The sequence below is a fragment of the Fopius arisanus genome, unplaced genomic scaffold, assembly GCF_000806365.1.
Source record: "Fopius arisanus strain USDA-PBARC FA_bdor unplaced genomic scaffold, ASM80636v1 scaffold00020, whole genome shotgun sequence".
NCBI classification, from domain to species: Eukaryota; Metazoa; Arthropoda; class Insecta; order Hymenoptera; family Braconidae; genus Fopius; species Fopius arisanus.
Window position 1 is genome coordinate 70,899 of NW_011887759.1, and position 23,484 is coordinate 94,382.

General features: G+C 39.9%; 3 protein-coding genes across 3 annotated transcripts; 2 read left to right on the forward strand and 1 right to left on the reverse strand.

Annotated features, from left to right (window-relative positions):
* Positions 1-14: 14 nt before the first annotated feature.
* Coq4 (Coenzyme Q4) lies at positions 15-2,832 on the forward strand. The gene is made up of 4 exons (XM_011300967.1): positions 15-102; positions 1,686-2,050; positions 2,262-2,485; positions 2,570-2,832. The coding sequence occupies exons 1-4, from the start codon at positions 72-74 to the stop codon at positions 2,733-2,735; spliced, it is 786 nt and encodes a 261-aa protein (XP_011299269.1). The 5' UTR covers positions 15-71; the 3' UTR covers positions 2,736-2,832.
* frc (fringe connection) lies at positions 67-1,213 on the forward strand. The gene has a single exon (XM_011300965.1). The coding sequence runs from the start codon at positions 216-218 to the stop codon at positions 1,188-1,190; it is 975 nt and encodes a 324-aa protein (XP_011299267.1). The 5' UTR covers positions 67-215; the 3' UTR covers positions 1,191-1,213.
* A 132-nt stretch (positions 2,833-2,964) lies between the features above and the next one.
* Positions 2,965-19,283, reverse strand: LOC105264230 (discoidin domain-containing receptor 2). Its single transcript, XM_011300964.1, has 10 exons — positions 18,836-19,283; positions 10,654-10,877; positions 10,077-10,182; positions 8,972-9,345; positions 8,234-8,740; positions 7,075-7,889; positions 6,131-6,390; positions 5,844-6,020; positions 5,517-5,751; positions 2,965-4,687 (listed from the first exon to the last, which is right to left on the reverse strand). Exons 2-10 carry the CDS (start codon positions 10,754-10,756, stop codon positions 4,397-4,399), a joined length of 2,868 nt encoding a protein of 955 aa, XP_011299266.1. The 5' UTR covers positions 10,757-10,877; positions 18,836-19,283; the 3' UTR covers positions 2,965-4,396.
* Positions 19,284-23,484: the final 4,201 nt, after the last annotated feature.

Here is a 23,484-nt window from a genome sequence, read left to right on the forward strand (position 1 = left end):
GAAACTGTCGAAAAATCAGTCTAAATCCCTCAGAGATGACCAGGAAGTCCGGGTGATAAGCTCATCAAATCATGGAGAGAAGCAGAATGATAAGGTTATCAAGTACGTTGCCTAGATGACTTTGTGACAACTTTCGTTGGCTCAAATAATAGAGCAACAGTGATAGAAAATTCCTCATTCTAACGCAAAAAATAAAGAACACTCCAGTGATCAAGATGCAAGTGAACGACAATAATGTCTGGTGGTTGCGAGTCGGTTCGGCTTTATTTTACGGAGTGTCATCAATACTGATAACATTTGTAAACAAAACTGTATTAACATCGTACAATTTTCCGTCTTTCCAAGTCCTGGGTATCGGTCAGATGCTGGCAACGATAATTACCCTGTCGATAGGGAAAAAATTGCAATACGTCGATTATCCTAACCTCGATCGGTCGACCATCAGTAAAATATTTCCACTGCCTCTGATATACATTGGAAACATGATATTTGGCCTTGGGGGTACCAAGCAGCTGAGTCTCCCTATGTTCACAGCGTTGAGAAGATTTGGCATCCTCATGACGATGATTGCTGAATATTACATTCTTGGGATCAAACCCAGAACAGCGGTTCAGTTGTCAGTGTACACGATGATTGTCGGGGCACTTCTTGCCGCCTCTAATGACCTCGCCTTCAATCTCGAGGGGTACATATTCATTTTTCTGAATGATGTATTCACAGCTGCCAATGGGGTTTACACCAAGAAGAAGCTAGACTCCAAGGAGCTGGGGAAGTATGGACTCATGTATTATAACTCGTTGTTCATGATCTTGCCGGCTCTCATTGTTGCCTGGTGGACTGGACACATTGACTCTGCCCTCAAGTACAAACACTGGACTGATCTCATGTTTCTCGTGCAGTTCTTTCTCTCGTGTGTCATGGGTTTTGTTTTATTGTATAGTATTATGGTGTGTACACTTCATAATTCTGCTCTCACCACCACCATCATCGGCTGTTTGAAGAACATCAGTGTCACCTATTTGGGGATGATTGTGGGGGGTGATTATATTTTCTCGTGGTGGAACTTTGTTGGATTAAATCTCAGTGTTCTGGGTAGTCTCATCTACACGTGGGTCACATTCAGGAGAAAAGACACTATTGAGCCCAAGTATTCACCACTTGGAGGACCGACCAAAGAGGAAGTTGTTTGATGATTGCTCTAAGGCTTTCATAGGTGTGAAATATTTGTGTTTCGATAAATGTAATTTCGTGCCATTGAACTAGATTTCAGGCGGAAGTATTTTCACATTGGACTCAACGATTTAAGTGAATGTGTAATTTATTAAATATCTTGTTCGATTGGAAATTCGATCCTCGAATTGATTTTTTTCAGGCGTTTCTGCATTTATAATTTTATTATTTTTTTCTTTGACGATGTCCCAACGCGAGTACGATTCTTCGGGGAATTAATTGAGAGATAGAATAATATTATTGAAAATTATTTGTTCACTTTTGAGGTACGTAGAGGTAATACGTATGTTGGGACCACCCCTGATTTTGCTCCATTTTTCGTACGATACCAAAGCAAAAGTATGTGTAAATAAAAATATGTACAGATAGTTTGATGATTGTAAAGAAAGAGTAATAAACTTTGAAACATTTGAAATGATTTTTCTTGAATTTTATATCCTGAATAATTTTTTCAGGGGATCTCTTGGGAGGATCTCTTGGGAGAAGATTGAAATCCACGTACGGTGGTGAAGCATTCGTTGATGACTTCACCAGGAATCATGTGAGGCTGACTAATCTTCAGCGTGCTATTCTCGCTTGTGGATCGGCAGCTGTATCTCTCGCAGATCCCTATCGTGCGGATATGATCGCTTGTCTCGGTGAAACAACTGGTAAATTCGCATTACTCCACTGTTACGAAAAAATGAAGTCGACAAATGAAGGGCTCCGGATATTAAATGAAAAGCCAAGGATAAATACGAGCACCGTAGACATGAAGTCACTGGAGGGTTTGCCCGAGGGCACCCTGGGAAAAACATACCACAACTTTTTGAAAGTTAATGTAAGGAACGTAAACTTCAACTAAGTGGAAGTTTCTTGTGTAAAATCTTTATCTTTTTTCTGCTTCCTTGTGTTCATTCCATGTTTTTAATAGTTATAATTTAATTCCCCTCGGATAATTCACATTGTAATTTTAGGAATGAACAAACTTGGAATGACTTTTGAAATATCTTAGAATATAATGAAAGTTTATTCAAAGGTTTTTATTGCAGAAGGTGACTCCAGACTCTCGAGATGACGTAAAATTTGTGAATGAAATCGAATTGGCGTACGTGATGCAGCGATATCGCGAGGTGCACGACATATTTCATGCTGTACTGCTCATGCCAACGACAATGCTCGGTGAAGTGACAGTCAAGTGGGTCGAGGCATTGCAAACACGTTTACCCATGTGCATCGGTGGTGCTGTCTTCGGTGCTGCTCGTCTAAGACCGAAGTAAAATACCTCTCAATCCTCGATTACGTCATTGCAATCAAATAAATGTTTCCATTATAATTTTTCACTCTCTCATTTACACAGACAAAGGCAACTCTACGCCAAGTACCATTTACCATGGGCCATAAACACCGGTAAGAATTCTGGATTTTTATTGTCAACTTACTTCGAGGAACGATGGGAGCAACCACTCGACGCTTTCCACAGAGAGATGAATATCCAACCACTTGCCCAATTTGCAGACAAATAAATTACTCACACGTTTTTTTTTTTAGTTTGCTCAATCAGTACACAGTATAACAATTTCTTTTATTGATTGTAACACTGGAAATATTAAGAATATAATTTTCAATGGAGTTACGATATAATCCATATTACAAAATGTGTGTTATTTTTTTTCTTGTTGTGTCTCCCTTTTTTCTTGTTCGTAGTATGGTAAATATATATGTTTTATATATAATTTTATACGTATTCCTACGGGTAGGTTGATAAAATCTATAGACTACTTTGGAAAATTGCGGTCTATGGTGGGTTTTCGGTGCATTTCAAACATTCCATGCTTTTTTTTGTGAATTTTAACTCATCATTGAATACTGCCGGAGTCGTTAATATGTACAGACTACAAATAAATGTGTTTTTCACTTTTTTTCAGATTTTTTTCATGGTTTTTTTTTTCAGTAATAACAAAGCAAATACTGCGATAACAAACAACCTCACTTGAATAGATTTTTTAAGTGCTAAAATTGAGTGATATTTGTTTTTTTTTTTAATTCTCCATTTATTTTTTATCGATATAACTCGCCCCCAAAAATTGATTGTCATTTAATTGTCATTCCGGTAAATTATCATTATTACCGTAAAACTAAATTGACGATATTAATTCTGTGACATCAAGTTCATCCCCATTTTTATCGAAAAATTACCATTTTCTTTTAATTGATTTATATCCTTGCAGAAGTCACACGTCAAATTTTTACGAGTGAAAAAAAAAAATAATCTACCGTTTTACATGCACTCTTATCACAATCTGCTGATTGCATCATTCTTATCAGTGGAGCATGTCCTCAATTGTCTCTTACACGTTGATTCAACAACAGCTGATTGTTTTATTCAGGTAACACAAACGTACATTATTCTTGGTTGAACTATGGTTGGGAAAACTATCGAGCAAGGCTCGCATTTCTGGCCATTTAACTCATCGATTGAAATCGATAAAAGCGTGATGAATGGATTATGTACTCGAACAATTTACAAGGAAAATTTCCACTCCTATATCATATACATAATGCCTTAAAATACAGCTCTCTTATTCTCTTCAACTCCTACATCATGAACTTTTTTCATCTTAAAATTACATATCCATCCTGAAAATTCCACAAGTGCGTCAATTGCTTATTGCGATAAAGATTAACTACCGATATGTGGACGCAACCTGATCAACTCATTCATTCTCACTTTGTCAAATAAAGCAAGTGCTTAATCATTAATTCGTCGTTGCTGGCAATCTTATAAATAATTCTCTTGAATGCTATAATATCAACTGTTTCTAAGATGCCTCTAGTAGGAAATGCACAAAGATACAGCGCAGGTAATTGTCATTTTTTTTTCCATTTTCCGCACATATTTTTTCTCGTGTAACTCGAAGGAATTAGCTTGACACCGATTATAAAAACTCTTATATACCTTATAATGATATATCTCCATTTGTGATTAAAATTACGATTATGATACTTAGAAGATTGAAGATAAACCTAGTTGAGCATAAGTTAGGTGGCCAGAGCACTTCCTCGGGCGTAACCATTTATTTCGTATCATTGATCGGAGGAGAATGCATCATAGCTGATTGTGTTTTCATTATTTGGTCCTTGCACACATGTCGATGATTTAACGACCCTCTACCATTCACTATTTCTACTCGAGATTCATTCTCTTGAGGAACATGTAAATATCCTTGAATGTCGGTCTCGATTCAGCGTGCTTGCTCCAACACTTTGTCATCATTCTGTAGAGCTCTCGGGGGCATGACGACGGTTGCTCCAGTATACGTGTCTTTTCTGATGTACCAGAATGATAGCACTTACCGCAGTTTTCCAATACCTGCTCTGATGTCATTTCTGAGTAAGGTAGATCCTCGCAGTACGTCAATATCTCCCACACTGTCGTTGCATAAGACCATACGTCCGCTTGACAACTCCGTTTACCCTAGTTCAAAATCATTTTTTATGTCAATGCTATTGATAAATATCCGGTTTACACATCAAATCATTCTTATCCATCAAATGTATGTCTCCTATTTTTAATATACTCTTCATATATCATTTTAAACTGCCATTTTTACCTCGAAAATTTTTTATGGAAAATATATTTTCAATAAAGAATATTATTTGGTGGAAAGTCGATACGAATTATTGAATAAATGATTTTTAGAGTTGTATTATAAGATAATTATGATTGTGGATATTTTAGTATGGGATTGTTCGAAGTACTGTATTAGTGGGAATTCGTTGCGGATATTATGGATTATTGATTCAATGGATATTTGTATGTGCATCGCGTATGTTGAACTGACAGGTCATACACGCATTTGTTTGTTTTTTAATCAATTTTATCGATAAATAATATTAACAACCACGGCATTTCGCAGTTTTATAGAAAAAATACATAAAAGTGTTTACACGCTTTTTGCTGAACGCACGTGATATATTAATTGATTTTCTGCACATATATATATAACGGTAATTTTAATCTGCTGGTACGACTTTCTCGGTTTGCCATGATTTTTTTAGCTTCTAGTATTACGAATTCACATTCATATTTACATCAAATGCTTTTTTTAATGTTGAGTTATTACGGAAATTTCTGCAATTAAATTTGTGCATGGCAAAAAAAATGGGTTATTTGATGTTGAGACCGGTGAATTCCTGAATTCATTTCAATTAAATAAAATTGGATCGAACCAAGTTTTTATCGTCGCAATAGATAATTTTCGGTAAGTGATGGAGTACATGAAAGTGTTAGCAATGATATTTACCAGTAATACAGCCTCCCATGCCATCCATCGCAGTGGTATCTTAGCATAACACTCATTAACGTAATATTCCCCGTCGTATTTACTGCTGTACATAGCATGATCCGACACTTTGATCGATAAATTCTTGGTAATTACACAGTTTCTGGCTGCCAAGTCACAATGAGCAATGTTCAAACTCTCGAGGTACTTCATGCCAGTGGCAATTTGAGTGATAAATTTCATCAATCGACTGTAACTGTTTGAAAATGCCAAATAGATATTTTTATTATATATTTTTAGCATTTGAAAATTCAATGACACGAGTTGAATTGGAAACTATTTACTCACCTCAATGGAGCTTCGTTGTTTGACTTCTCCTGATTACGAATGTAATACGGTAAATCTCCATGCTCACCATATTCAAATACCGCACCAAACGGCTCTTCTTCCACAAGTGCCACAATTCTTGCAATATTAGGATCACGAATCTGAGCCAAAATGCACATATCCCTCATAAAATCCTTCCTGCAATTTGTAATGAAGGAATAAATTACCGGAAAATCTCACCATCGTCCCCCGCCTTTTTTATCCCTAAATTAGTCATTTGAAATTCAAATAAAGGGGGGATTATTTACTTGAGTGAATCCGTAACTCCTCGCCACAGTGACCTCACAATAACCAACTGTTTGTTCCTCATTGTTCCCGAATCCAGACTGTGAATTCCCTTTGCCTCACATAAATGAACAAATCCAAAGCTTCCCTCTCCTATTTTATCGCAAATTCTCAATCTGTGCCTCGATATGTGATGAATCTCCTGTACCTCGACGTTATGACGTTCCTCGATAAAATACGAAGTAAATAAACTCGATTCAGTGTGCTGCTCTCGTCTCTTTATCTGCCGAAAACCAAAACTTTTTTAATAAAACCCCTCAGGAGGTCTCTCCCATTCTCTGCATTATCCCCAACCCACCCTCGAGTGACGAAAAATCAAATAAAAAAAATTGTAGATGAAAGAAATAAGAAGCCAAGGGGTAGGTGGAACACCACCGACTTTCATAATAAACAAAATCAATGCTCCTTTCACCAGTGAATCCCCTAGATTAAAAAAATTTCATCTCATGGAAATGAGGGAATAAACTCACACCGTAAACCATCTAAATAGAAAAACCAAACGGTTTCGTCTATTGAATGATGAATTTTTCAATTGAAAACAAATAAACTGGGAATTGGGTCTATACACTCGGGCAGATTGGAAAAATATAGTTCGGAATGGAGCATTTCCGAGCTCCATTACTTGCATATCCACTTGCTATCGGTCAAAAAAAAAGAGGAAAAATAAAGAAACAAAAGCACCAGTTGAAAACGAAAACTCCTCGATATCTGAGAGAGTCACACGGTAAAAAGCTCCTTTGTGTTATTCTGAATCGTAGGATTTTTGCTGCCTCATGCCGCGGCAAAAAAGGAAAAACTCCCGCTTATGAACCGCCTCCCAAAGCCCCCAATATATTGCTCATGTATCTGGCGTCTCTTCATTTCCCGAATATCTCGAATACTATGAGAAACAGTTATTTGAACTCACCGTGAGAATATCAGTGGCAGCATAATATCCCTCATAAACCTTGCTCTTCGAGGAATGCCCATGCGAATATTTCGATTTATGAGTGTAGGGTGTCTGGGGTGTTCTCTCAGCATGTTGATCCTTCTCCTGTTCCATATGCAGTGCCACTGTTTCATTGTTAAACTCGGTGACATCAGCGTAATCCGTCTTGCACGCTGAGAAACGCTCGTCGGGGAAGAGTAGCTTGTAAGTTTTTTCAGCGTAAACACTGCAGTGCTCGTACTCATTGACATCCCGGTGTCCAGGTGTCTGGTGTCCTTCCCTGTCACTATTGACAGCAGCATCACGATTGACAGCTGCATCATAACTCGATACAGATCCAGATCGGCCGATGGTACCCTTGAGACTCCCGGCAAATCCAGCTAAACGACTCGATTGACTCCCGTTGACCACTATCGGCGTTGGCAGCTTAATATCCTTGACATTTATTGTTATACCTGGAGCTGATGTACCACATAATAACGCCGTGTGTTTTTGCAGTAGTGCTACCTTATTACGTCCTCGGAGCTTCATCAGGAGTACCATGCACGTCAGCAGCAGAGCAACCACAGTCAGTGCACCACTCACCAAACCGATGTACGTCTGAGACCACTGTGGACTCACCGGAAATGCATCTGGCGTTATATTAGCATTTATCTCCGGATCCGTGTAATTCAAGTCGGGACTCTGCTGGTAATTACCATCGTAAATGAGTGAATCGTTTTTACGATCGTAATTCTCAGACTGGAGTGATTCGTCCTGCGTCTCTTGGCTGGTATTCGATTCCAATCCTGAAACTTGAGTGCTTTGTGTTTAGTGGCTTTCAAATTAACGCTTTGCCATTATTGCCAGGGATTATTAGCATCTGCTGGTGCTTTATTGTTTATTTGATTTATTAAATTCCGGTGAGTAGCATTGCCAGCCTCTATCCAGGCTAATTATATTTTTATCCTAATTAAAATATCAAATTGAGTGATTTAAATATTTTGTGCTATCGAACAGTTGAGGAATCCTCGAGACTCCGATGGTCGAGTCAAAGGGATTATTTTAATGATGTGAAATCTTTCAATAATTAAAATAAGAGTAATGCTTTGATGTTTATGAGAGTTGGAATGTTTTTTTTTTTGAATTAATGACTTACTGCTGGTGAATGTGACTTCACTGAGTAGAAGCCACTTTGAGCGGGGTTCCATCTCTAATTTAACGAACTTTGATATCCTCGAGCGCAGTGGCACAGATACTGGAATGATTCCGGGTGAATAAACGGATCTCTCCTCGACATGCATATCGATCGTCGGGCTTTCATATACATCGCCATCCACCGAGAACGATATGCGAATGAATTTTGGCACTTCGATGCCGCGCACTGGTGAATTCGCCGCATAAATAGTGCAATTTTCAAATTGTCGAATTTCAGTGAATTCGAAGATGATTGTTATTGGATGGAGATTGGTCCAGCCGACCCAGTGGGCCAGAGTTGAGGAGCTGTGGGGTTCCTCCCCGAGGCTTCCATCCACTAATTGTCCTATTCCATTGATCAGATAGTCCCCATTAATGTCTAATTTTCCATCGTACGAATTGTCATCTACGTTTGTACCTCCGGGACCAGAAGTCGCTGGTCTCGATGCTTTGTACATTCTCACTCGCTCTGAACAAATGGTAAAGAACTTCAAACAACAGCCATTAATGAAAACTTACGGTAATTGTTGTAATTGTTATGATTGCTAATGGGCATTTACGGGTGTGAATTGTTCACCGATAAATGACATCGATTTCTTCAGATATTGCTAGTGAAAATGAAAAAGTGGCGGAATGAAGGGCCAGCTGTTGGGCTTTCTCTCCCCAGTCGTGTAATTAATGTTTGTTAGGATATACTTACGTTCCCAGACACAACCATAAATCTCCACCCTCATGCACACTGTTCTGGGGTGCTGGCTCCAGGGTACGAATCTCACCCTGCTAGCCACAAATGGCAGCTCGAGCTTCTGTCTTTCAACCAGGTACGTGTTGGTGTTGCCTCGGAGGATGGATTCACCGGCTAGTGTCGTGTAAGAATGCCATTTCGATTCTCGGAAGTACTCCAGGTAGAATGTTTCAGCGTACTCCTGACCCTGACCATTACCGAATCTACCCTGGGTCTCGGTCCAGGTGATCAGGTGATCTCTTGTTAAATCTATCTCGAGGTATTCCCGAATTCCAGAGCTGATTTGGGCCTTTGGACACCAAGCACCACCATTTTTCTCCTGTCGTATTCTTCCCAGTTTCGATAATTCATTTTTATCAATTAATTCATTGTAATAATTATTTTTTCATTGTTATTGGAAAATTGTGGAGAGTCTGGGGGAATCTCGGGGAGAGAAGTTGTTTGTGAATTTTGAGAGATATTATTAATTGATGGAGACGTTACTCTGGGATGCACTGAATCATGAAATATTCAGTGCCATCCGACTTGTTGAAGCAACTCCAAACTCCACATTAAATCCACATAAATATTTAACACTTGCCCAGTTCGATCCAAACGATTTGTTGTGTTTCCACGTCTACACTCCTGAATGAGGCAATATTTTGCTCACTTTGGTGCACAAATTCAATGGAAATTTTCCACTCTTTAGCGATATTTCGTATTTAAATTGTAAATATCTTTTTGCAGATAAGTGAACTGCCATGGGAACGTATCAAACTCAATTTATTCCGTTTGATGAAAGAAAAATTCACCGCTGTGAACATTTTTTTTTTCAGCGGTATCTAAAAACCCAGCATGAAAAAAATCACTCTGAAAATACGAAAACGTTGAATGCCCCTTTGTCCACTCGCTCGAATGTAATTTCTGACAATGTCCAAAAAAAAAAAAGAAAAAAGAAATTGTCAATGTTTTTTTAAAGAGAACGAAGCCGTTGAAAGCCCTAAACCAAACAACTTCTCTCATCTCCATACATTCCACTTAATTCCACACTCCCTCCTGAAAAACATTAATTAACACTCACCTAGCATTCTGTGGTCCGACAGATTTAGTTTCATAACTGGACGATGCTGAAATAGCATCATCCGGTATTTTCCCCTCCTCCATACCAAGTGGAATAGCGCATTGAGCTGAAAAAGAAGCCGTGAAAACGCGGGGTGAACAAAAAAAAACCAATGAAAAGTAATGGAATAAATTTGTTTAATTTTGGAGGACGAAACAATCCGTGAAATGAAAATGAAACAATCGAGAACTCGTCAGCTACGCCAAATGTTTAATAATGAATAGGTGGACGAGGCTATGGTGGTGGGTGGTTTGTGGATGGTGGATGGTAGGTGTTGTATGAGTGAGTACAAGCAAAAGGAGGAAGAGGAGGTAGAGGAGGAAGAGGATGAAGAGGATGAAGAGGATGAGGAGAGTTGGAAAAGCCTTCTCTCGTTTCCCCAACGGTTACTCCCTCGGGTGTACAGTTATCCCCAGGAATACCCACATCACCCTCGCGAAAATGTATATGCATCCATGTGGGTTAACATTGGAGAGAGGCAAAGCAAATTTCCGGAGCGATCCTCTCTCTCTCAACGTCGTGGATTATTCATACTAACCGGAAGCATTCTTAATCTGCTCCTCCGACGTGCAGCTGGAGAAACACCAGTACAGTGCCAATGTGGCAGCGATTATTTTCACTGTTGTTGTCGTGTTACACATGATATGTCCAGCCCTCAACGGTTTCCCCTCTTTAATTAGTTTTTCCGAGTTATTGAAATATTAACTTCCGGGTTGTGGCGAATCATTGCGCCCGCCAACTCTCCTGTCATCGCATTTTAATCTGTAACAAAAATTTCGTCATGTTCACCAAAAGCTAAAATTACGATTACGTTATACACAATTAATGAATTAATGTAAAAAAATGGATTACTTCGTCGACGAGGAATTCCACAGAAATTTCACGTGAGATTTTTCAAGTGTGTATTTTATTTTTTTTTTAATATAATGATAAATTAAATTTGTAAGACTATTATTTCTTTAACATATTTGTGATATTTTCAGCTGAAATAAGCAGTTGGTGTCCAGAAAATATTAACCTGATCAAACGAAAAATACTTCCTTCATTGGTCTGACAAACTATTGCACGAGAATGACTCGTCTTTTTTTCAAATTTTGTATAAAATTCGCTCCCTGGATGAAACATTCCCTTACAACCACCTCCCCTTTCCCAATTTCACGACCAATATTCTCAAGCAAAATTTATTGTTCCACTGTGATTGACAGCAATAGTAATAGCTCACGTGATTAATTTTCCTCCTGCTAGATTTTACGATTTGAGGTTGCACATGCACTGGGAATTTACTTCTCCCTCTCCTTGAAAAATTGCGCTGTCGTGCTTTATAATCTCGTTCCCCTATATAAAACCGATTTTATTCCCCCCTGAAACGTCTTTTCTCATTCTATTTATACGCTCAGGAATTGATTTACTCCAAACTGAATCGTTTCAGAAAATTGTCGACATCTCAATCCTCGACAGATGTTGAATTTAAAAAATCACTTGAAATTCGTTGAAATCAGTAATTATCTCGCATCACTTCGATGATTCAATTCCCCGAGAATTCGATTTCGATGTTAAACTCCTCTTGAAAACATTCCATCCGAGGGATTGAAAACTTTACTGACATTCCTTTATGATGCCGAATAATTGCACTTCATTGCTGCCCTCATTGTATCAACTTCCTGCACTCCATCAGAATTAATTAACTCCAAACTGAACTTCGTCGACACTCAATAGCATTGCAAAAAAAAACACTCGGTAATCAAGCCCTAAAGGGATAAAAGAAATAAATTGATAAGATAAAACGAATAGTTAATTGTTCGTTTTGTTTGTCCCTTCACATCCAGCCGTACCGATGCTCTTGATAATTGGCTAGTACAGGGAAGCGGTAAATGGGGTACCCCGAAGAGGGTAAAAAGGGAGAAGAATGACGACAGACAACTGGCAAACGTCGTTTCATCCTCCCGAAGAAGATGGTTTTCCATTATATACAGATATAAAGCCCCATAACTGGAGCATCAACTCGTACAATTCATTGTCCATCCCTTGAACAAGCATTGCACTGGCTAAAACGACGACTCAAATACCCGTGAATCCCACAGTCAGAAGTTTAATGAGATTTTGTTATAAAAATATCATTTCATTTCTCCTTTGATTTGTCCCAAACTACTGTCTGTCATTCCCTCTGGTATTATCACCGCTTTTCCACTGAGTTCGTATCCATTTGTCCTCAAACATTTGTCGGGATCTCCTAGTCCACGGGCTGACAGTAAACAAGAAAAAAAGGCCCAATATAGTCCCGAGATGACCCGGGATTAAGAAAGAAACTTTGCTCTCACGTTTGATACCATCCGACCACACCACAATAGAACAAAAAATGCCAACAAAAACAAAAAATAAGAAAAAGCAGGAGAAAACAAGGAAAAATAGAGAGAGAGAAATAAGAGTAACACGAAAAAACACTGAGGTGAGGGAAAAAGGAAAACATGATTTTTCGCATTAGACTTTCTTTCGCTGCCCTCTGTTTGGACATTAATTATAGCAGTGAAAGGGTCTTTGTGGACGTGAGAAAAACGAGTACCTGGAGAGTAAAAGGAGAAAAGCCCCGAACAGTTGGCGGGAGGGTTTGAGCTTACGTTTGAGGAGAGAGTGCGAGAGCTCTCGGGGAAAAGGGCCGAGAGGAAATGTATATAAAGATAGGTACAGCCCGCAGCATCTAGCCGTTTGCTCTCCTGCGCAACAAGTAAACCAACGATCAATACGCAATATACTTGGTGTCCACGACGTAACCCCATACACAAGTACCCCACTCACAACGTGAAACAATTTTTCTCTGCCACTTTTCCGGCTCCTTTCCCTTTCTCCTTTCTCCTTTCCCCTTTTCCCTTTTTCCCGTTTTCCCTCCTCCCTTCTCCCATTTCTCGTTCCTTTTTCCTTCATTTTATTTCCCCATCAGAAAGTTGTGCGACCGAATCGAGAGAAAAAGGAACCAATTCTCCCGACTACCCCTAACGATTTCCGATTTTTTCCACATGGACAAACCAACCAGAGGGAAAAACACAACCGAATGAAAAAAAAAAGAAAATACATATATAAGCTGCATAACTACGACGCAGACGCGGCATCGAATTTTAAAATCGACTATGGTCCTGCGGAGTTCTCTCGTTCGGACGCCGATATAAAAAATGTAAAAAGTTTCGGGTGCTTTGAAATATAAATTGGCCGAGGAGACGAGGTATCAAGGGAAGAAAGTAGCAAACGTAAAAAAAAAAAAAGAACGAGTGCCATAAAGCAGAGAGGGACGATATAGATGGGAGTCGAAGGTAAAAGTGAAGACGTTATCAAAGAAATGGAGATGGCTTCGTATTGGACACACGCTTGGTGGTATAATAGTCCTCTTATACCCAAGTGCCACTCAATATTCCCATCCTCCCCCTCCACCCCTCCGCGCTACCATTCTCTCCCCGTAACCCATCCCGGACCAAGAAGTTCCCCCTTTTTCCCACCCCCCCTTAAACCACCCTTTACCCTTGACGCATTCAAGACAAACGTGAAAAGTAGACATTGAAAAGCAGCCCATACACTCCTGACATGGAGAATAGCTGATGCCAGGGGGTTGGAGGGGGTGAGCGAGAGTACTTCAACATCAAGAGAAGTAGAGAGTTTAACAATGAGCGTATGCCAACAAAGTTATCGTTGGCGTTGAATAGACGATGAAATTATTCACGGGCAATCTGTCGTAACCGAGTTAATTTCGGCTCGCTGCGGAAATCTACATATTCAGCAAGATCACTCCCTAGCGCCGCTACGCGCCCCGAGTTCACCCCCTGTCCCTCTCATTTCCACCCATTTCCACCCATTTCCACCCACTCTTGCCCCCTCCAACTTTTCCTCTTGTCCCTTTCCCCTCGCCATCAGTGCTTTTACCCGTCCCCCTATTGCTCCATTCTCAATCCCCCCACTGTAGTACCCCCCAGCCCCCTCTCGACCCATCCATTCCTCTTTGCCTCTTTAAACAGCATCAGCAACTGCCTAGCACACAGTTCTCGCACGTTGCCTCTAAAATCCATCATTACGGATTGTTGAAAACAAAAGGAGGAAAAGAAGCAAAAGGGCTTTTCGTGAATTAACCAATTGGATGAAATGAATAACGCTTTTGAGTGTATATAACGTTGGGGCAACCGGTGATGGTGCGCAAGCGGCAAAACTGACGATCGATCTCAAACCAACCCGGTGTACCACGTCAGGTTTATGTTCCTCTGCATTCCGATCCTCGGCGTTCCTAGTTGGATATCCCGTACTCCTGCGGCCAAATACATGTAAACAGGGGGTTGGCTAGGGGTGGATGATGAGGAGGGGCAGTCAAAACACGTCTGCACAGCGAGTTGTGATGTAAAAGGATCACCGCGAGAACAACCGGGTGTGTGTATTGCTCGGTTTCATTATTTCAATGAGTAATTTTAAGACCTTTCAGAGGGCCGAGGAGATGGGATCAGACGTGGGGTGGAACAGCTCCAATGCTCAATAGTGGAAAATGTCGTTTTCTCATTCTCAACTGAATTGGCTGTAAAACATGTCTGACGATTGTCTAACTTCTGCGTGGAGGAGGATAGGTTTATCCTGGGTATTAAATTGAAAAGTCGGGGAAATCTTTTCAATCTATTGACATTGTCAGAACTTGGTGATAAACCCGAGGGATTATTTTAGTGAAACCTTGAGGCTTTATTGGCAAGAGAGGTCGCTGAACTTTCGTTGTACAAAAATCAATTGATTAATCATAAATTAATCAAGTTAATTAATTAGTGAATGCCTATGGAGACACAACAGAAAAATTTCAAACGCTCAATAAATGCATTAAATGTTTAATTCGTTTTTATCTTATAATTAAAAATGTTTCCATAATATTTCGTAAATTTAATGTGTTCTACGGATAATTTTTACTGGACCTTCCGCTCCAGGAGGAGAATCCAGGATGACGGAGAGCTGACTCGAGCCCTGACCGAGCATAAATATGTGTCCATGAAAAGAGGATTTAACTTGAGATCTCATTAAATCCCCGAAGCCTCCCAACCCCCCGAACCCCCCGTCCCCCCTGATTCTGTTGATCGGCGTCTCGTTTGTGTCCCAGTGACTGCACCTGCGCCCGATTTGTCTCTTTCCCTGATGCTGTCTGTTGTCTGAAAGACTTGCTACAGCAAAGCAAAGCCTCAACTCGACGATGGTGTTGAATGTATGTCGGCTTACTGTTGTTTCCTTTGCTGACTCCCTTTTATCTCCCCATGATATTCAGTGATGTGTCCTTGCTAGGTCCCTTAACACGCGTTACAAACTCTAGCCGACAACGACAAAAGTGTAGAGGACGAGTGGAAAGAGCAGTTTGACAATTTCTAAAAGCTCATATTGAATTACACTTAATTTACATGCGCACGTGACCGTATCCGAATGAGAAATGAGAGTAAAAAGAAAATCAATAGAACCCCTTGGTTTTTATGCATCCCATTATTCAGGGGCATTATTGATATCACGAGTTATGACAGTAATGGGCTCCAATGAAATTTTGCAGACCCCTCGCTGGCCTTTCTTCTCGACAACGCTTTCATTTTTATTTGCACGCTATTTCTTCTTCTCTTTTGACAGCGATTGTATCAGTTTTCCGTGCAGTAATGGCGATGAGAGTGATGGGAGGTGAGAATATTCGGGGGAGTAAAAATTGCCACGGTTTTGCCACTGTCAAAGGGGATGAAATCATTGATGGAGAATCACGTAATACCTCAGAGAGCACCCGAGTTTCCTCGTCTCCTCAATGTGGTTTTCACTGAGGGTATATAACCATTTCTCCCAAAGGCTCTGAGTGCCAAGAGTGCGACGGAGAGAATCAAGAGCAGTGGCGAAGAGGTCCTTAATTCAGTTAAGAAACCCAGGGACGCGCAAAGTCGAGCCTAAAAGCATTTCCTGATAGAAAACCCTCAATTTGTACCTTTTATTTTTTACCCTCGTCACTGGGATTTCTACCGCCGTTATTTGACCAGAGAATGTTCAGTGAAATATTGAGAGGGGAGACTATCCACAGTGATACAAATAAATGGCAGGAGAATAGTGTGGAAATAACTTCAGGGATAAATTATTTTATTGCTCGAAATAATTGGCATTTTTTCGGATAATTTATTTGGGGAATTTTCACGGTTTCTTGTATCCACATGATCTGTCGTTTCGCCAGTCTCTTTCTTTATACTTTTCAATATTTATTATAAACACTAATATATAATAATATTATATATTGTTGGCGTATGAGCTAGGGCAACCCCATGAAAATCCTGATATAAACCATGAAAATAATAATTAAACATTATTTCAACCGAGATGACTCCAAAAAAATTGGAATAAATTTCCTACCACAGTTTAAATTTCCAATTTCAATTATTAATTGAATAAAAAAAATTCCCAAGGCAATTGAACTCGACAATTTCGCCAATTGCTCTCCCAAACCTCGAAAACTCAGATATAAATTCCCTGACGATCAATTATCATTCGAGGGACACATTACGAAAGAGTACAGAAGAAATTACAGAGAAATTCAAAACGAAAAATCCCAAAATGACAGCAGATAAATGTTCAAATGGAATGAGGAAAAAGAAAAATGAGAGATTTCACTTTATCCCCGCATATGTGACCATAACCCGATCCCCCTATGGCTTATTTCGTGGCGTCACCCTGAAATTCCTCAGGCCATTATCGTCATTCCTCTCCACCTCCTTCAACCCCCTATTCACCCCCTGTCTTCCACCCTCTCATCCCCATTTCTCTCAATTTCCAAGGATATATGCATTATGGGCGAGTGTGTGGACGCGTGCAGCGATGCGACGCGAAAGCGATACATTTCCGGTTGCGATACACGAACGCCCTCTTCGGTTATTGCAACCCCCTTACCCACCCCCGGACACCCTCTTAAACGACATACCATATAGATTCCCCGTCTCCCAACCCTTGTGTCGCCAACAACACGCTCCAGAACAATGTCGTTGCTAATTGCATTTATCGTACGACCCAGCGTATCACGATTAGACAAATCCGTCCCGTCCAAAGTGATTTCCATCCCTCCCCCTTTACCATCATCCCCCCTCTCCCTCTCGCTATGACTTTATTCAATTACACGAATTGTAGTGTGGGCAAAATACACGGGAAATGGATTATTGAAATATCCGAGTTGAATGCACACCAGGAAACAAATAATTGAAGTTTAACAAATGTTTAGGTATATTTAATTCAGGAATTTCAACTATCTCCATTCCAGTTAATCATCATGAGTCATTTTAAATCTCTTCACCGAGTCATTCGCCTCTTTCGAATCAACTGATTGATATCAACGAATACAATGTTTCAATTGAATTCTACATTGATTGAATTTCACTATTCAATTATCATTATCTCATTATCCATCGAAATTTCATTATTTAACACCGAAGAAAATGTAATGTTCATTGATAAGGAAATTATTCCCGTCATTTCCATAACTCTTTGTCCTGCGGTTTAACGATTAATCGTGGTGATTTCCCTGGACAACAGGAGTTGGTAATAATTGAATGGAATGAAATTGGTTACACAAATAATATGGTTGAATGTGAAGAATTTGATCATTGAATACACCAGAGGCGGGATGCAGAAAAGAGGCTTTTCGATTGAGAAGGGGGCGGTGAGGGGTGAACGAGGGGTAAGAGGGGGAGGAGAGCGATATAATTGATTAACGTTCGAATGTCGAAAGGGCGAACGATCAAACCATACGGTCCACCTCGTTTTCCATTGCCAATGCACCCCCTTTCAACAGTCCGAGGGTGCTCGTGGTTTTTCTACCCCCTACCGCCGATGACTTTTTTTTTTTTTTTTATCAACATAACAAGGAAAAAGAGACGATTATAACGTTAGAGAGAAAACCACCCTCTCACCACCTCCGCACGTGTGGACCATGTTTACTTTCCATTACAATTATGGATATTGATCCTGGCTCTGGGGCCTCTGTACTTCTCTCTTTCTCTCTCTTTCTCTCTATTTCTCTCTATCTTTATCTCTCTCTCTCTCTTTCAACTCGACAGAGTCGCGCGGTTTATCAGGGACGCCAGAGCGGTCTCTGCGGGACACGAATAGATTGACTTTGGAAATTGTTTTTTTTCTTTTTTTATTCTGTCGGTTATGGGTATAGCCATTTTTCCTACTTTATTTGATATCCCGGGGCGACCAAACCGACGAGCTGACGAGCCCGACGAGCCAACGAGGGAGAGTTGCTTGTAGCACCTCTCTTTGTCAATTTTACGTAAAGCAGAGTGATGTGCGGACATGACTGTATAGGTATTGACATTATTGACAGGTGTATGGTATGTGTCAGGTGCAGGGCCAACGTTGCCATACATCCCTCTCCATCCCCTTTTGCCCCTCTGGGCTCAATGGGGACTGACACTGACGAGGTGGAATTAAAGTATAAATGGAGAAATAACGATCAACGTTGTGTTATTAATTTGACGAGAGCCTGACCACTCAACTCCGAGGAATAATCCAGAGTGTAACGAATTGTGAATTACCAATGTCGGGATTTGTAACGAGTTTATTTTTCAGTTCAGTGGCTTCACCGGGAGATAATGTTGTGACGGATTCAACGATTGTCTCCGTTTCATCATGAAAACCTCTCACTCCTAACCGCCTTTCAAAGATTAAATTACGTTAATCCTCTTTTACTATCTAACTTGACTTACCGTAAAAATCGTGGCAATCATTCACTCATCCCCGTGCAGCACCACTCACGTCCTTTTTAACTTCCATCCGTGAAAATAGAAGTGGAAGTGAAATGAACTCAAATATCGTTGTAAACTGACACGACTCTACAATTTCCTCTCGTTGTAATTCAATAAAATTCTCCCGGTGTATATTCACTCCCTAACGTCTTCCTCAAATCGTTTATTCCACCTTCTTATCGCACATAAACGAGAGCTCCGAGGGGTAAAAATAATAAATAAGGAAATGTAAGGAACTTATCGTAGATGCCTCAACGGTGAAATACGATACGTGAATTTCCGCGCACTCGATACAAGGGTTAACGTGTGTATGGCTGAGGGATAGAGATCCCTTTTTTTATTCACCGTCGCAATGGGGGAAAGAGGGAGGAGAAAAACACGAGCACCGAATGAGAGAGAGATCCCAGCATCCACCGAGTGTGGAGCCGAGTGGAGTCTGTGCCAGGGGTTGGTTGAGAGAGTAGTTGTAGTCTGAAAGCTTTGGAAACCCTCACTCTGCGCAAAATCGGGCATCCGCCTTGGCCTGTGTTACCAACTCTCTCTCACTCTCTCCTTTATCATTCTACCATCTGACTATCTCCTTTTCTACCTCGCATTTTACTCTTTTATTTTTTCAATCTTTCTCTCTTCTCTTCTCTCTGTTTTTTGTCCCCCTCCGGTTTCCCCTGTACTAGTCCTGGTACACTGTGCGCCACTTTGCCTTGCTTTCGGGGGCTTGCTTTGCCTGCCGGATAGTACCGGGAAACACCTGCGGACACCAACCACCCAACGTACACTGTCAAAAGCCCATACCCCCAAAACTTCCACTACAAACGTATATACTCCAATGGTGGGTTATCATCGCAAACTCCCCGGAGATCGCATTGTTTTATGTTCACCTACCTTTTCCCATCCCCGTGTACCCCTGGACCATGCGCCATCGGTGATGGACCCCTTTATCAATAATCCAACGGTTCCGTCGGCTCTACTTCGATATTCTGTTTTTCCCTGTCGGGGGCTTGTTTCATTACGATGAAAGGGATCAACCTATTTTTTTGGGCTATTTTTTTTTTTCATCTTCTGACCAACGTTGGAACTTGTGGTTCCGTAATTCCTGGAGATCTCCAGAGATGTGTCGGATAACTGGAATCATGGAGAGCCGATTTCAGGGCATTTTATTCAGCAAAGTATTTCGGAAATATAATTGCGAAATTTTCTTGGGGGAAATTTGTATTTTTTGGAATTTAAAATAGAAAAATATGGAGTGTAAAAATTAGTCAGTCCATTTTAATCAGTTCTCAGTCTTTTATATAGATTGTATTTGAAAGAACTTTGAAATTTTTGTCTCAGGAATCTTCTTATTGGCTTGAAGAATGAAGATGCTCTGCTATTTTTATTCACAGTCTAGGGAGATATTAGTAAATGGAAAATATTGTGATATTAAATAATTGAATAGAGAATTTTAATCGTACTAAAATATGCGCGCAGAATCTCCTTTAATCCAGGAATTACTTTTTCTTTCTGAAGATGAGTAAGAGAATGGCCGATGGCTGCTAGAAATGCTGGCTTAAGCCGAGGATTTGGGGCGATTACAATGCCTAAATAATGAATCCACGTTTTTACGGTTTGCATTGATTAATATTCCACTGGTTCATTATAAATGTTGGAGTTATGATTCGATTATTTATCACTAGCTGCTTCCCTTCAGTTGTGAAAGGCATTTGTGGATGGATTTTTACGTGCATTGATATTGAACAGCTTGGGAAAAATTTCCGGTTTGAAATCCAACGTTGGGGGAGTTTTTAGTCCATTAGTTCTCCCAGATATCAATGATTCTTGTTTCCATTATCAAAACCCATTTTTTTTTCAGTGCATTGAAAAATAGCATTATTCTGTTTTCGTGTGGCACTGTGACATTCTGCTTTTACTGGGATCATAAAACACGGGAGTTGCATGAATACATGACTTCCAACTTGAAAAGGTGGACCGATAAAAATACTCGAAGTGATTGAAAAATTTGATAACAGCTAGTTCTAAAAATAACTAAATAACCGTTATCCCCTATTTTATTTTTGTACGAAATTGAAAATTTTTCAGCTTTTCAATCTCCAAGTTTTATTTCCCGAATCATAAGAAATTTTCAATTGGTAACTTGTATTTATTTATTAAGACACAGCAACAAATTGTTATGAAGCAATATTTTTAATTAAAAAAAAGGACTTTTGAATAAAAAACAGTCACAGTTGGTTCCCATTCACAACAGATTCATGCGTCACTAAACTTTTCATTGACTAACCGGTTCTTCTCTCCATAAAATTCCCAAAAGAAAATACAATAGTCTGAATCCATCATCAGAATAGTATCTGTTGTCTCCGGTATTGAAGAATATAAAATCCCAGAGATTCTGTAAAGTCCCCGAAGAATTGCGAAGAATAAAAATCTGACCTCGGGTTATACGCGAGGCCCTTATTAAATGTTAAAGGAATTGTTGAGGTGGATCACAACAAAAGAACCCTCGGTTGGCTTCTCCACCAATACCCAAGAATGCCATCCTCACCACCATAAATACATTCAAGCCCTAATGGAACAGAACAGATTTAACTGTCAAAAAAATAAAAATTCAAATATCTCCAGATATTCCATATCACTCGAATCATTCACAATCCCCAGTAATTCCTCCAATACCTCGCATACTCCTCACCACCCCCCGGTATTCACCAAAACCACATGCAAATGTTGACCCCGAAAAATTATAAATCACTCCTAATGAAATTCCATTTGTCCGAGAAAATCACCAGAAATTACCCCAACCATAATTCTCCCGAAAGCACGAAATAAGGGTAAGGTACAACGGACAGATGTTATCGATGAGGGATGCGTGGCACGCGATGAGGAATCGCTCCCCGGGATAAGCAGCACCACGAGGGTAAAAACAGAGAGAAAAAAAAAGAAGGGAATGACAGCAAGTTCGGAGCTAGTGCGGTAAAAAAAAAAAGAAATAGAGATAGAGAAAAAATTGGTAGATGGCCAGTGGGTCATAAATTAAGGGTTGTACCTGGGTCCTCACAGAAAAACATCACCAGTGATGGATCAACCCGGACTACATCCTACCCCCGTCACTCTCATTCTCTCGAATTAATCGCACCGATTTGTTCCACCCCCACTCTCACCCCTTACGACTCTTTTAAAACATTTTTCATCTCTCTCTCGCTTTTATTTCACTTCCATTATAACAATTCCATTCCCTTATACCCCGGGAGAATTCTGTTTCCGCTTCTGTTCGAAACCAGAAGAATAAAAAAAAAAACGAGAGAAAAAAAATCCACTCGTTGATTTCAAAAAGCGTGAAACTCTTGACACGCTTGCGACTCTTCGAACACACACAAAAAACGGAAGGGGAGGTTGGGGGAGGATGGGGAGGATGGGGAGGATGGGGAGGATGGGGAGGATGAGGATGAGGATGAGGAGTATATGTGCCTGCGGGAGGATGAAAAAGGGGTGGCTGAAGAAAAGAGAAAGAAATATAGTGGAAGGATGGGTTTATGGTTTTCTCTCCTTTCAGGCCTTTTTTCTTCATTTTTTTTTTTTTTCGTCATGTTGAGGGTTCGAAAGTTCCACTCAGCCCTTGGTGATTTTTTTTTTTATCTCCTCTCGACTCAGCGGCGTGATTCAACGCTGTGCCATTGCGAATGCCAGAAGTCTCGCAGCCGGTTTAACAACCGATCCATAACGATCCGTTGAGCGTTAACCTCACGTTGAGCGAGTGATTTTCATCCATCTGTTTCTGTTGTGTATCCTATCCCCCTTTTGTAAATGCAACATCTGAAAAGCCTCATGGTGATAGCTGGAGAACTTGGTGCGTACTGGGGGAAATGGCAAGGAGTCAGTGTCGAGGGGATGGGGGTGGGAGATTATTGCCGAGTGAATTGAATACGCCCAGTGGATTTAGTACGAGTTGAGTCAGACGGCTCTCATTGTCACCCGGGGGGCACCTGTGTCGCCTCTTCGAATCACCATCAAATGTACTCATTAATTAATTTCCCATAACGAAGCCCTTTCTCCTTATAATTTTCAATTACCCAACTTCAACTTTCGGTTTTCAAACAATAACGATTTTTTAGCAATTGTAATTCAAACCCCAATTTGTTATTCTTTGGAGATGATTCCATCAATAAATAAATAAACATTCTTTTATATAAGTCGATATTTTGTGGGAATACTTTTTGTGTCATATCGAATGACTCCTATTTTTTTCATACAGTGAATATTTTGTTGATTAATTATATAAATTTAATATATCAAGGTATAATTTCAGAATAAATTTATGGTAGGACTTTTGATCATTTTTATGTGGATAGGAGGAAAGTTATATGGCTTTAAATGAATATTTGAATTTTGATTCCATGAATTAATGTCAGCTGGAATTTTATCCTTTTCACGGAACGAATTATATTTGTGTATTATTACGAAACAAATATACATTTAATATATTTACCATAACGTTTTTTTAATTAACGAATTTTATCAGTTTTACAACAGATTTTTGAGTAATACTTTTTGAAAATTATTGCGAACAGGAATTTTCATAAAAACTCCCGTGAAACATCCGCTTATCACATTTTCGTTGTAAT